Below are 12,739 nucleotides of genomic sequence, written 5' to 3'. Positions count from 1 at the left end.
TTTTTGCACAAAAATTGTTGTTGATTGCTTAGGAATTTGATCTCGAGTATAATGGGGGCATTTTGGGCTAAAATAAATGAACCAGAACCATTTCATCCTTTATTTCTCATAAACATGAACAATCAATCTTAAATGTAAAATAGTTGTGCTCGTTTTATCTACGAAATAGGATTTTAAAAATAATGGTGCTGATTTGATTTCAATCACAAACCTTTTTATGTGAGCTAGAACTCAAAAAGCAGTATCAGCAAATGCAAATCTGATTCATTCAATCTTGATAGGGAGAAAAATGATTGGATGTTTTTGAGTATTTCACTCGAAAATTAGTGAGAGGTTATCATTATCCAAGACACCAGCCCAAATTTTTCCTCCACTGTCAACCCAGTCATGGAGTCCATCAGGACTGAAGATCCGGATGGCGATCCGAATGGCATTAGTGCTAAGGTTTTCACACAAATGAGTGCATCACTGTTGGTCCGACCGAAGCTTTTATTTCGGAAAAGTCTGAACCCTTGCCAAATGCCTAAAGCTTGAAAGGGAGCATAAGTTTCATCAATAAGGAAGACAGGGCCTAGCAATGACCCGAAGACCCGAATATACGTATCAAAACAACTTTCGAACATGATTTTTGAAAATATTGCTTCTTCTCTATTATTAAGAAAGAAAACGCAACTTTAAGTCTTGGTAATTAAACAATCACTTCATAGGAAACCGTGTTGAAAAGGGCAAGCTCAGCGAGATGTCCAGGCTATTATGCCTTCCCTTGTGCCCAAACATGTCTCCATTGTATTGACAATGTAATCGTTATAAAGCTCGGAAAATTGACTTGTTTTGCCGTCGAGCAGCAAACCTAGATATTTGAATACGAGTAGTTTGCTGCACATAAGTCAACTTGCTGAGTTTCTACTTTAAAGAAAATTAGTTCTGGCAATCATCTGAAATTTATCTTCAACGGCAAAACACGTTAGTTTTCCGTCCTTTAGACTAATCAATTCAGATTGCATTTGGCACGAACCCAAATACAGAGACATTTGGGGAAAAACAATGATTACAATCATACGGTTTATTTTGTTGATTATTGCGTGTTAAACTTATAAGGGTGAGCCCCGCCTGGTCACTTTTTCCGATAGACACTGTCATTGTCCCGTACCTGATTGATTTTATGCCTTTGGATGTATTTAAAAGGTCCAAGAGAAAGTTCAGCCAAGGGAACCACTCGCAGACTACGATACAAGTATAAAAATGCGCTTGCTTTTAACCTTGCTAGTTAAGTTGGTGTTCATTTATTCAAAAGAATCATCACTCACCAACATCGGGATAGCGATCAATCGTTCGCATACTGTGGAATCATGAGGAATGTGAAAGATTGGGCTACTATCGTCATCTTGCACTTGTCCCTTTGGATTGCCACTTCTGACACCAAAACTATAAGCAGCTTTGGAATTCGTTTCTCGGAAACATGCAAAGGGTTCCAAATTTTAGAAGGCACCAACATGAAGTAAACAATTCATCATGCAGAAATTCAAAGTGAGCCGAATAGAAATGTTTAATCTTGGTTTTAGATGCATCTTATGCTCAACCATGTGTCTTGTTCAGTCGAAATTAGAGGAGAGATTTCAACCCGAAAGTCACGGTGTCCTGGTCCGCAATTCAGACAAGCAATGCACCCAAATCAGAATTGAGACTGACCAGGTCTTTTGCTTTGAAACTGATTTTGTAGATGAAGAGACGATGACCCTCGTGGACACTGAGCGCGCAAAACCAGTATCTTTAAACAAAGGTAAGTGTTAACGTCATTTGTTAGTGATTGGTCAATCATTCAATTCAATAGGTGGGCTTCTCAAACTGAATGGGAAGGGACAAAGCTAGAATATTAGTTGAATTTCCTGTGAAATGAATGAAAGTGAGTAAATAAATCCATTGAGTTAACGGTTCACTCACTTGTTATTTATAACGTTTTGAAAGTTTTGCTTAAAAAAACAACTTCAAGGGATTACAATGGGAGAGTACCACGTGGTTTCGTGAATGTATATTTTGAACTGATATGGGCTAAAATATTCAATTTCTCAATCCCAGACGCTAACATTTTCTTCCAATTTGGGCCCAATTTAACACTAAAATACAACTTAATAAGTCTTTTCTCGCTATTACAGACTTAGATCAAGCAATATGTACTTAAGACTAACTGTAAGCCACCTGATTACAACCTCACAATATGCAATCTCTCAGGTGGAAGGCCAATTTTATGGTGATTTTTTCCGTTTCCATTGTGTTATGTACGCTTCGTGACTGACTTTATTCTGAATTCTGACTAGTACGGCTTTTATACATTTGACTAGTATACATGAATGAGCCGGAGCATGCGCTCAATCAATTCCACACATCTCCCTCACATGGGGGGAGGGACTCATCCAGGAACACGGGACATCCAGGGAACGCGGGACATCCAGGGGAACACGGGCCAATCATCCAAGGAACACGGGCCAATCATCCGAGGAACACGGGCCAATCATCAGGGGTTACGGGCCTAACTTAACGGTTACTGAACCCTAACTGAGGTCCTTCAACCTAGGAGCTCCCGGGTTCATACGTCTTTTCACGCCACCACAAGAATTGAATCAAGCAAGATGTACTCCAGGGTATCTTTGAGTCTCATGATGACAATTTTTAAATTTCTCAATATGCACCTCGAAGTTGGAAGGCATTCTCAATGAAGGGACAATGCCAGTGTTAAGAATTGACTCTGATCCCTCATGGTCTGGGCTAGTTTATGCCTACTTTAATTGATATTTAAGAATCTAACTAGACTCACGTCAATCAACTTTCAATCATTAAGTGCTTGCGGTCCCATAGTGGGACAATAAGGTTACTATTTGAGATCTCAATTTTGTTAGGAAGGTCACTTACATTTGAAGTATTTGTTACATGGTTGGTTGATGGTTGATGGCTGATGACTAGATGTTTATTGATCATGGGGAGGTCTCATATACATACCGTATATAGAGAGGATGTGACCACGGAGAAAGCAATGAGTGAAGGAATACAGTGAGTAAATGGAAATGCTGGGGAGGACTAGAATACGAATAGAACAATATCTCAGCCCTCAATCAGAAATAATATGAACTTCAATTGTTTCATTTTGCAGGTTTTCATTTTACAGGAGTTCTAGATAAACTTTAATCCACACTATTCTGAATCAATTAATTTCACGACCTTCCAGAAGCTTACTTACATTATTGGGCTTTTGTTAGCCCAAAGCATGACAGATAGAGCTTGGAAACCAAAAACACCATTGCGTGTTGCATTGATTGAGCGCATCAATCATGGCCCGTTACCCCGGATTGCCCATAACCCTGGATGGCCCGTAACCCCGGATGGCTTGTAACCCCGGATAGCTGATGATCCCGGATGGCCCGTAACCCCGGATGGTGGGCCTGTAACCCTGGATAGTTGGCCCGTAACCCTGGATGGTTGGCCCGTGTTCCTCGGATGGCCCGTGTTCCCTGGATGAGTACCTCCCCCCGTATGAGGGAGATATGTTGAATTGATTGAGCGCATGCTCCTGCTCGTTCATGTATACTTGTCAAATGTCTAAATAGTCATAATAATAAAGTCAGTCACGAAGCGTACATAACACAATGGAAACAGAAAAGATCACCTAAATGGGGATTTAAAGGGCTTTGAATTGTTCATCAAAAGAAATGAAAAGTTTTGTCAACAATATACTTGGTTTAAACCCTGGTGTCAGAAGGTACTGGATGCGAAGAAAAAATCGTAACTCTTTGTTTTTGCTAAATTAATCAAAGTTGAGGAAATAGAGTAAAATTGTACTGGTCAATGCCAAAATAGTAAACAAAAACACAAACAAACAAAAAGCCAGAGCTTTCTAAGTGTCATAGAAGCCGAGAAAATGCCATCTGAACGTGACCAACGAATTTCGATCCGCGCACTTTTAGATGCCGGCAAGAAACCAACAGAGATTGCAAACCAGTTGGGCGTCTCTAGGCCAACCGTGTACTGCGCTCTTATAAAGTCGGAGACAGTGGACAGGAAGGTTGGGTCTGGTAGAAAAATGAAATTGGACGTGGAGGAGATCAAGGAGGCTGCCAAGGTTGACCCTTTGAAGGAGATGCGCAAGCAACCTAAGGACTTAAGCGTTTCGGACATGACGATCTGCAGGACAATCAAGAAGGCCAGCGGCAAAAGCCTCATGAGGGAGAGGCAACTCTTGACACCAGCCATGAAAGAGACTCTGCTCCACTGCTGCAAGGCTCTGTTACAGGACCTCAAGAAAGCCAAGGCCAACTACCCGGACATGACTGTTGTGTTTCAACAAGATGGGGCGCCCGCACACACGTCCAAAAAGGCCCAGAAGTGGTTGGAGAGCAACATGCTGTTCTGGCCAAGGAAATTGTGGTCCCCCTACTTGCCAGACGCCAACCCGTTGGACTTCACCTTTTGGGTGCACGTCGAGCCCAAGGGCTGCACCATATGTCACCCGAATATTGACGCCCTCAAGACTGCTGTCACCCAGCACTGGGACGCCAGGTTGGCGGACTCCATCCGCGCCGGGTGCCAGGCTTCCACGGTCGCCTTGAGGCCATTATTGATAAAAGGGGGGTACATCAAAGATTAGGGTACCCAAGACATTATATTTACTAGGTTTAAAATTTTGTTCAAGTAGTGCTACTGGTTGCCGAAATACATCTTGATGAAGTTCCAAATTGAAAGTGTAAAGATTTTTCGTCGCACCCGTTTATTCGAATTGCCAAAATTTGCTTTCCCCCCTTTCCCCCCACTTTTCCCCCACTGGTGACTGGAAACTTACTTTCCAGCCATTCTTGAACACACAACAAAAAAGTTCCTATTGGTGGCGATTAGTTTCCCTAGTCTTGTTACTAGTCATGACTTTACACGTGAAACCTGGTTTCATATGATTTTGGAAGATACTGAAAATGAAAGAGCCCTAAAAAGAAAAGTGTTTATTTTTTACTTATTATAACTGTAACTCAAAAACGTTATATGTCAAAAGATAAGAAGAATAGCCATTAATTGCCCAATGAACTGTAATGTCCCCTAAAAAAATAAAACTGGTCTAGCTAATGTAGTAACCATGTAACATGAATACAAGCCATACATTTTTCTTAGGAAAATTTGATGAATTTCTGAATAAAGTTCTGAAAGGTCATTTGATTTTGGCCGTTTCATTGATACTGAAAAATGAAGAATGGGAAATTATCTACCAAAATTACCAATGACATTAGAAACCTTTTGTCCTTCACTAAATATTTTTGCTTGTATCCACGAGGCCAATTGTTAACTGCATCAATTAGTATAATAGATTTATACTATAAGTATCCTGTTTATGTACTTGTTTTGGTTGGTTACTTAACTAGTGGGTTTTCTTAATTCTAAAACCAGATACAGTGGCATGAGTGTAAGTATTCTTGCCATTGTATTTTTGGCAGTTAGCCGAATCTGGTGCATACTACACAACATAAAAAGATCGTCTTTTTTGCTAGCTTTACTATCGCAAAATTATATTGCAGTACACTTATGAACTGAAGCATATTCTATACGTATTTAGAGTATACTCTGCTATACTCAACTACATAGGTTAAACCGCTGAGCAACTGGTCTAGAATCACGTACTTTGGAGGCACTCAGAAAGAGCATACTCGAAAGGATTTCGAGAGCTCTCCGTACACTATAAAATGAAACGAAAGGTTGACTGATGTTCTTTGTTTCTGTTTTGACATCCATCTTTTAGAGCCGTATGTTACTCTGTTTTTGACAGGAGCACTGAAATTCGCTCCCATTAACGACACTCAAAAGACATTGCCCGCGGTTAATGCTCCTCCACCACCAATCCCGTTTGACTTCAACAATCTCCTCACAATTTTCAACCGTGGATTTATTATATGCACAAGAATTTTAGATATGTGCTACCATTGGCCTTTCCGTGAGTAGTTTTCATGTTTTTTCGCAATAGATGCCAAAAGGTAACCATTGACATTTCAAAGGTCTGTGATCTTGGTTGAGCTTTTCGGTTTCACAGTTTTTAAGCTCCATAAATTTTGAAATTTGAGACATCGCAAGCAACATCATAAAACTAGCTTATAGGTCTCGCTGAGCATTTTACACCGCCGTACTTGTGTCCCAACGTCTGGAACTATTCATAAAAATTTAAAATAGTTGTAATTCAAATCATTTTCTTGAATTGCCCGAACTTTTGAACGTTGATCGTGTTTTATGGAATGTAATTTTCAATATAATTGTCAAGAAAGCTCAGAAAGATAGACAAAAGTACATGAAATATAATAAACATAGGTTCTTTGAACAACAGTTGCGTGGTGACGAAAGTCCATTTGTTTGGGAGGTCACTGATCTGAGTTTTAGAACAGGCAAGTTGACGTAAACCAAAATACGAATCACAAGGTCATAAAAACCTTTCCTAGGTAAAAAAAAATTGAAGTCTCTATTACGAGATTTGTAGTATTCTCAAGGACATTACAGTCAGTAATTTAGGGGCCCGCTCTGGGATTTTTGGGTAAGGGCCATCAGCAATCATTTTATGCTACAACATCTTCAATATACAGACGACCTGGTTTTTTCTTGGCTGATTAAGCCGTAGAATTGCAGAATCCTATTGATGCTCTGTACTGTTATTGCTAAGAGATTGGCCAAAGTTTATCACTATTAAGACGAAGGCCATGGATTTCTATCTCCTTCAGCCTCAGCACTGTCCCAATTGAACTCGTCAATAATTTTGATTATGTCGGTGTCACTTTCTACATCCAACCATCTTTCACCAATCACCACAAATCTACAAAAGCTGTTTCCAGGGCCAGGATCGGACACACGGCAATAAATTTCCTATCAAGAATCTTCCCCTCCCGATCGCCTTTCAGCTCTTACGGATCTACATTGCCCCAATTGTCATTTACGTCCTTCACCTTTGGCTTCCCAAATCCGCCCAATCCGCCCTCAAATCTGCCAATGCTACCTTCACCAAGTTCCTCAAGCTTGTGGTCTGTCTTTGCGTGCCGCAATATGCCTGAAACGCTTAATCCAAAATTGTGCATCGAGAACTAGACACTTACAAATAAGGAGTGGCGGTGAGAAATAATGACAATGTGGTTGTGTTGGCAACGAAAATAAATATGCCTCTTTATTCAACCACATTGGTGTTAGCTACAACGTGTTGTTTGCGACAAGTACGCTTGTTCAATGTACCAGGTGTGCCCATTCTAAAATCGGAACATCGAAGTAACTCTAAGATGGGAATGCGGGTGAGGAAACTCATTTGTTGACATTTTTCCACGTCATCACCCTTTTTATCAATATAATTCTTAATCTGCTTCCTCCATGACAAATATGCGTTGATGCGGTAGATGTGGGATCTCCCAATTTGCTGGAAAGAATTTCACTGGGGATACAGTCAACCATGTCTGGAATGCGGGAGTAAGGAAACTTTTATCAGAAGATGACTTGAAAACCGCAAATTTGCCATGGATGAAGCGGATTAATAAATGTATTGGTGAAGAGGGTGGTTACGTGGAAAAACACAGAAAGCAAACAACGATATTCCGATTTTAGAATGGGCACACCTCGCATGTTACGTTGGGATTTGACCTACGTAGTAACCCCACCTTCTGGGTCGTTAGTTGGCTTTCTCATGGTAATGGTTGGGTATGCATGCCAATATAGAGGCCTCTCATTTTAAACCGAGCCTCTCACCATCGGGCTCGCAAGATCAATGTCCAAAAATGTTGGGAACCTGACTTTTCCGAAGGGAATGTCGGAACAAAAGTTTTCGCTCCCGGTCAAGGACTTGACAACATCCTATTGTCATTGGCCCGACATCCCTTCGGAATATTGGGGATCATGCACCCTTGTCCGGCTGTTAGCCAAATGGTATCAACGAAGTGAGCTGACAAAGGATCTGTTCAATTTGACCAACCCACTTTACAATGATAACCAAAATTTTCACTGAGACCCCTCTCTTCACTCTTTTCACGCTCACTGAACCAAAAACCATTGAAAACTATGAGCGGATCACGACAATTTGATGCGACCAAGGCTTGACGGCCTCCGTGCCAAGACTAATCGTGTTCTAGGGCTTCCAATTTTATTTTATCATTTTTTTGAAAAAACAGGAAAAGCTCTGAAGCTTAAGAATTCAACTTTAAAAATGCCTAGAATGCGCCTGGGAGCGTGCCTGTTTTGAAGCTAAAAAAACATCTTTTGCCCAGGTCCTGCTGAAACCAAACTTTTTTTTGTTTAAACAGAACCTGAGAAATTACATGCTCATGTAACAGTCGATAAAAGTATATGTTACAATAGCCCTAAAATTAGTACCTCTCAGTATCTAATCATAATTAAGGTGTTCCTGAAATAAAGGGTGCTCTCAATTGTCTTTGACATTGCTGGCAGCAAACTTGTCAGTAATCCTCAAATGCGACCCCGATATTTTATCAAACCACGGTTGTCTCTGATGAAACTCGACTTTAACGTCATGGAGGGACCTTGTAGAGCCTTTAACTTCAATGGTTTTTGGCAACCCCAATTTTGAAAATGTATTCATTCAAACAATAAGGTTTACCAACCTCGCTTTACTGAAACTTGTCAATTGCCTATTTTGAACAATTTGAACGTAATAGAGCCTAGAGGTAGTGATGCCATATGAGAAACAGAGCTCTATAGCTGTTTTGAAAATGTAGAAGTTATTTTCTGATTTTTCGACACTTCTATCTTGGGGAAAACCCCGAAAATTGAGCAAAATCGAAAATTTCAAGCATTCAGTTTTTATTTTGGAAGCGCCATCATCTACCAATTAGCATCAGAGACCAATTCAGCTTCAGTTACAGCTCACCTGCATCGAAAACTTTGGTCATATTTGTGAGTCAAAATGTCAGGGTTGCTGAAAACATGAAAAAGAAACAATTTTCAACTCTAAAGTCAAAATATAATTCCAAAACCAGGTTTTCGTATCTTTTCTTATGTATGTTAATTAGTAAGTTAGTGCCATTTTAGCAAAATTAATTAATTAATACCTTTATTCCGACTCTAAGTCATGTCATGGCGTAAAAATATAAAGGAAAGATGGTGCATAAACATTACAGAGACTGTTAAACGCATAAAAGAAACATGTCAAAAATGATAAAAGCACTAAAATAGTTGACCAGAGAGTGATATCACAATGAATTTGACTATAATTGTTTCAGTGCACATGAATTCGACTAAAATTGTTTCAATGCACATCATGCATTTGACTATATTTGTTTCAGTGCACATGAAAAAAATGAAGAGGGTGAGAGCATATAGTGCAGACAGTACAGACTTAGGTAAAGGTAAGTGATGAAACTCTTGGTTATTGCAGAGAAGAGGATGGTCCAGATTGAACAGATCTTTTGTCAGCTCCCGTTGTTGATGGCATTTGGCCGGGAGCCAAACAAAGGTGCGTGACCGCCAACACTCCGAAGCGATGTCGGGCCAAAGGCAATAGGGTGTGTGCAAGTCCTTGACTGGGATGGACAACTTGTGTCCGGACATCACCTCCAGAAAGGTCATGTTCCCAACTCCTTTGGACACTAACCTCGCCAGCCCGATGATGAGGGGCTTGGTTTGGCATAAAAAATGGGCACGCACAGGTTTTGCTTAAGGAATTTGGTGAGTGTGGCATCGACTGATTTGAGGGCGGATTGGGCGGAATGTTGGAACCCCATGTGAAGGCCTTGTTCCATGGTTTCCACACTCGTATGGCAAAACACCATTCTCGGATCACAAAACGAATAAACGGGATCCTTATTTCAGGGGGGGCTCGCAGAGCGCGAACACAAGGCACTGGGTCATCCCACAGTCGGTTCAGGCTTTTGATGTACCCTTGACATACACTGATTGCCCCTCTGCGGATATGGAACATTGTTGTCAAATTGCAATGTAGCCTCCGAAGCTGCAGGGACTTCAGACCCAGTACCTCCATCAGCTCCGAATATTTCTTTCCTCGCACCTCAGGAACAAGACTCGTGAATGAGGGTTGCACTCGCTCTGTTGCAGTAATGTCTTTTTTCAGGATTGGCGACCATACTTGAGTAAATACTCCAAGACTGGTCTCACATATGTCCGTAAAACCTTTACAAGGGTCTCTCTATGGCGAGACTGAAAGTGGCGCCCCAGTATGCCGCACAATTGATTTGGTTTTAAAAGCACCGTAGATGAATGTAGGCTAAATTTCAAACTGGTATCGAATAACACACCAAAATCTCGCTGGGAATCTACACTTGGAATGGAAATTTTTCTTGAATGATAATTTGGTTTGATCCACAACTTTTCCACCGTCAGCATCGAGCACTTTGAGACATTGAAGTTCATTGGGTTTTCTGGAGCCCATGCCGCTATATTGTAAAGATCACGTTGCAAAGCAGCCCTATCATCATCCAAAGAGATCTGACGAAAACTTTTGGTGTCGTCGGCAAACTTCAAAACCCTGGAGTTTTGGTTACAACCCAAGTCATGGACGAAAAGAAGAAAAAGGGCTGGGTCAAAAACACTCCCTTGAGGCACGCCAGAGGGTACAAATGGATGAAGATGATGGCTGACTCCGTCCACGCTAGCAGGAAGAAGGAAGAATGGAGGGCTAGGCTGAAGAGTTCTTGGAGGAGTGGCTGGGCTTGGGTCCCGAGAAGTGAAAGTTGGAAGGGAGAGAATCCTGATGTTGAGGGGGCTTTACTCTTCATCTTCTTGAAGACCACGTCCATCTTGGGATCCGTGAAGGGCTGCAAATGGGGATGGGGTATTCTTCTGTGCAGCCCTGTACCTCCTCCACTACTGTTTCCGATGTTCATGCAAACAGTTCTTGACAGTGGAGGAGGAGTTTACTCACAGGAATTTCCGAGTTGTTGGCGGGCTTTTTGGCACCTTTGTACAAGCCCGCCATCCAGGACGGGGCCAATGAAGAGAACAGGTTCTCCACTTCCAACCTTTGGTGGGCTGACTCAGCGCTCCTCAGAGACTTGTGATATGCAGTTCTTGATATCGCATATTGCTCCCAAGTCTCCGGTGTTTGGCTCTTTTTGGCACTACGCAGTTTTTGGAGCATTTGACCCCTGAGCTCTCAATGGTAGTGGCTGAACCACGGGATCTTGAGCCCTCTTCTCCTCTTCTGCACGGAGGAAGACTCTTTGAACGCTTGCGAAATGCCTTGGGCCACTCCAGTTGGATTGGTCAGGATCCCAGTGTTGATGCATCGTAGCAGGACCTCAAGTTGAGCCATGCATTTCTGCATATTGACCATGCACCTCCCATTTCGAGTCACACCCAGATGATGGAAATTTCTGGGCATCTTGAAGGTGACTGAAATCGGGAGGTGATCAAAATGGCCAATGGATGGACGAAACTAGTCGGAGGAAGAATATTTTCTGATATGAAAATGTGGTCAAGTACAGAGGCGCCCCGGGAATAGGTGTGTGTTGGGACTCCCGGGTCGGAGCGCAGAGTGATTCTCCATTGGCTCAGAATCTGGGTGAGCTCAGAGAATTCACTCGACTCAGGACGGATGGTAAAGTCACCACCAATGATGACTTTCTCCGGATTCTTCACCTTCTGAAGTATGGATGCGAGATCTGAGACGAGGTAATCAAAGTCCGTGGTTGGCTGATAGTAAGGGCCATTGATGGCGAAGCCTTGGGCATCCAAATCTATGTAATGAGGAGAGGACGAGAAAAGGGTGGGCTCAAAGCATTTGGTAATATACACCGTGTCCCGCATTAAATGCAACCAGACCTATTGCTTGTTGAGTCTGCTGTCTCCGTTGTTTATTTCATTTCTACTATTCTTGTCCTTCAACATTGTTGAGATCTGTAGTTGCTCTCCTGTTACCGTGTCACTGTTGGTAGGTCCCTACAATTAACTATGTGTAACCCATTTTGTAATTTGAGGTATTTTATAGGATTTGAATATCCGTCATGGTGAAGGGTTTGACAGAATCCGTCAGGAATCGTGCCGTGGGTATGGTGGAGGGTGGTACGAGTGTCCCTGAGGTTGCCAAGGTACTCAAGGTTAGCCGGACGACAATTTGGAGATGGGTGAAGGCTTTTAAGGCTGGCAAGAGCCTGTCCATTACTAAGGGTCGGGGGCGCAAGACATCAATCATTGTCAAGAACTGCCAAAATCGTCATCTCAAAAAGTCTGACCAAAAAGGGATATTCAACAAGAAAATTAGCCACGAAACTTTCCAACCATGGCCATCCAACCTCCAAATCATCTGTTCATCGACATTTATCGAAAACCCTTGGAGTCAAACCCTACAGACCTCGAATTGTTCCCAAACTGACCGACGAGCAAAAGAAGAAGAGGATCAAATGCTGTAAGATGGTAAAAGATTGGATAAATGAGGACTGGAAGAAAGTGGTGTTCTCTGACGAGTCTCCATTTGAATTGTTCCACCCCCCCAATCGAAAAAATGACGTTGTTTGGGCTCATTCCTCGGAAGAAGTAACTCCCTCAGTCAGCGTGAAGTTTCCCTCAAAAATCATGGTATCGGGAGCAATTTCAAGCCAGGCCATGTCCAAGTTACACATAGTGCCCCAAAAGCAAATTGTGACCTCACAATACTATGTCAATGAAATCCTTGACAAAACTTTGCTGGAAGCCTGGTCAAGAAGGCGAAATTTGGGTGGAACATTGGACCGTAAATTCTTCTCCGTGATGTCTGTAGCAATATTTCAGCACGACGGAG

General features: G+C 42.0%; 1 protein-coding gene across 10 annotated transcripts in view; it reads left to right on the top strand.

Annotated features, from left to right (window-relative positions):
* Window positions 1–1,161: 1,161 nt before the first annotated feature.
* The window catches only part of LOC131891933 (uncharacterized), a 29,242-nt gene continuing 17,664 nt past the window's right edge, over window positions 1,162–12,739 (top strand). For 3 of the 10 annotated variants that reach the window (XR_009374498.1, XM_059241634.1, XM_059241633.1), the window contains exons 1-3: window positions 1,204–1,498; window positions 1,563–1,780; window positions 5,771–5,962. Coding sequence is in view for 8 of the 10 variants with exons in the window: in XM_059241634.1 (XP_059097617.1) it covers window positions 1,350–1,498; window positions 1,563–1,780; window positions 5,771–5,962 (559 nt within the window). In the remaining 2 variants the exon portion in view is untranslated. Of the gene's footprint in view, window positions 1,528–1,562; window positions 1,781–3,956; window positions 4,719–5,770; window positions 5,963–12,739 lie in introns of those variants that run through there. The other 7 variants (XR_009374499.1, XM_059241635.1, XM_059241632.1 and 4 more) reach the window with 6 other exon arrangements.

The sequence above is a fragment of the Tigriopus californicus genome, chromosome 12, assembly GCF_007210705.1.
Source record: "Tigriopus californicus strain San Diego chromosome 12, Tcal_SD_v2.1, whole genome shotgun sequence".
Classification (NCBI taxonomy): domain Eukaryota; kingdom Metazoa; phylum Arthropoda; class Copepoda; order Harpacticoida; family Harpacticidae; genus Tigriopus; species Tigriopus californicus.
This window is presented reverse-complemented; position numbering and strand designations above follow the sequence as displayed.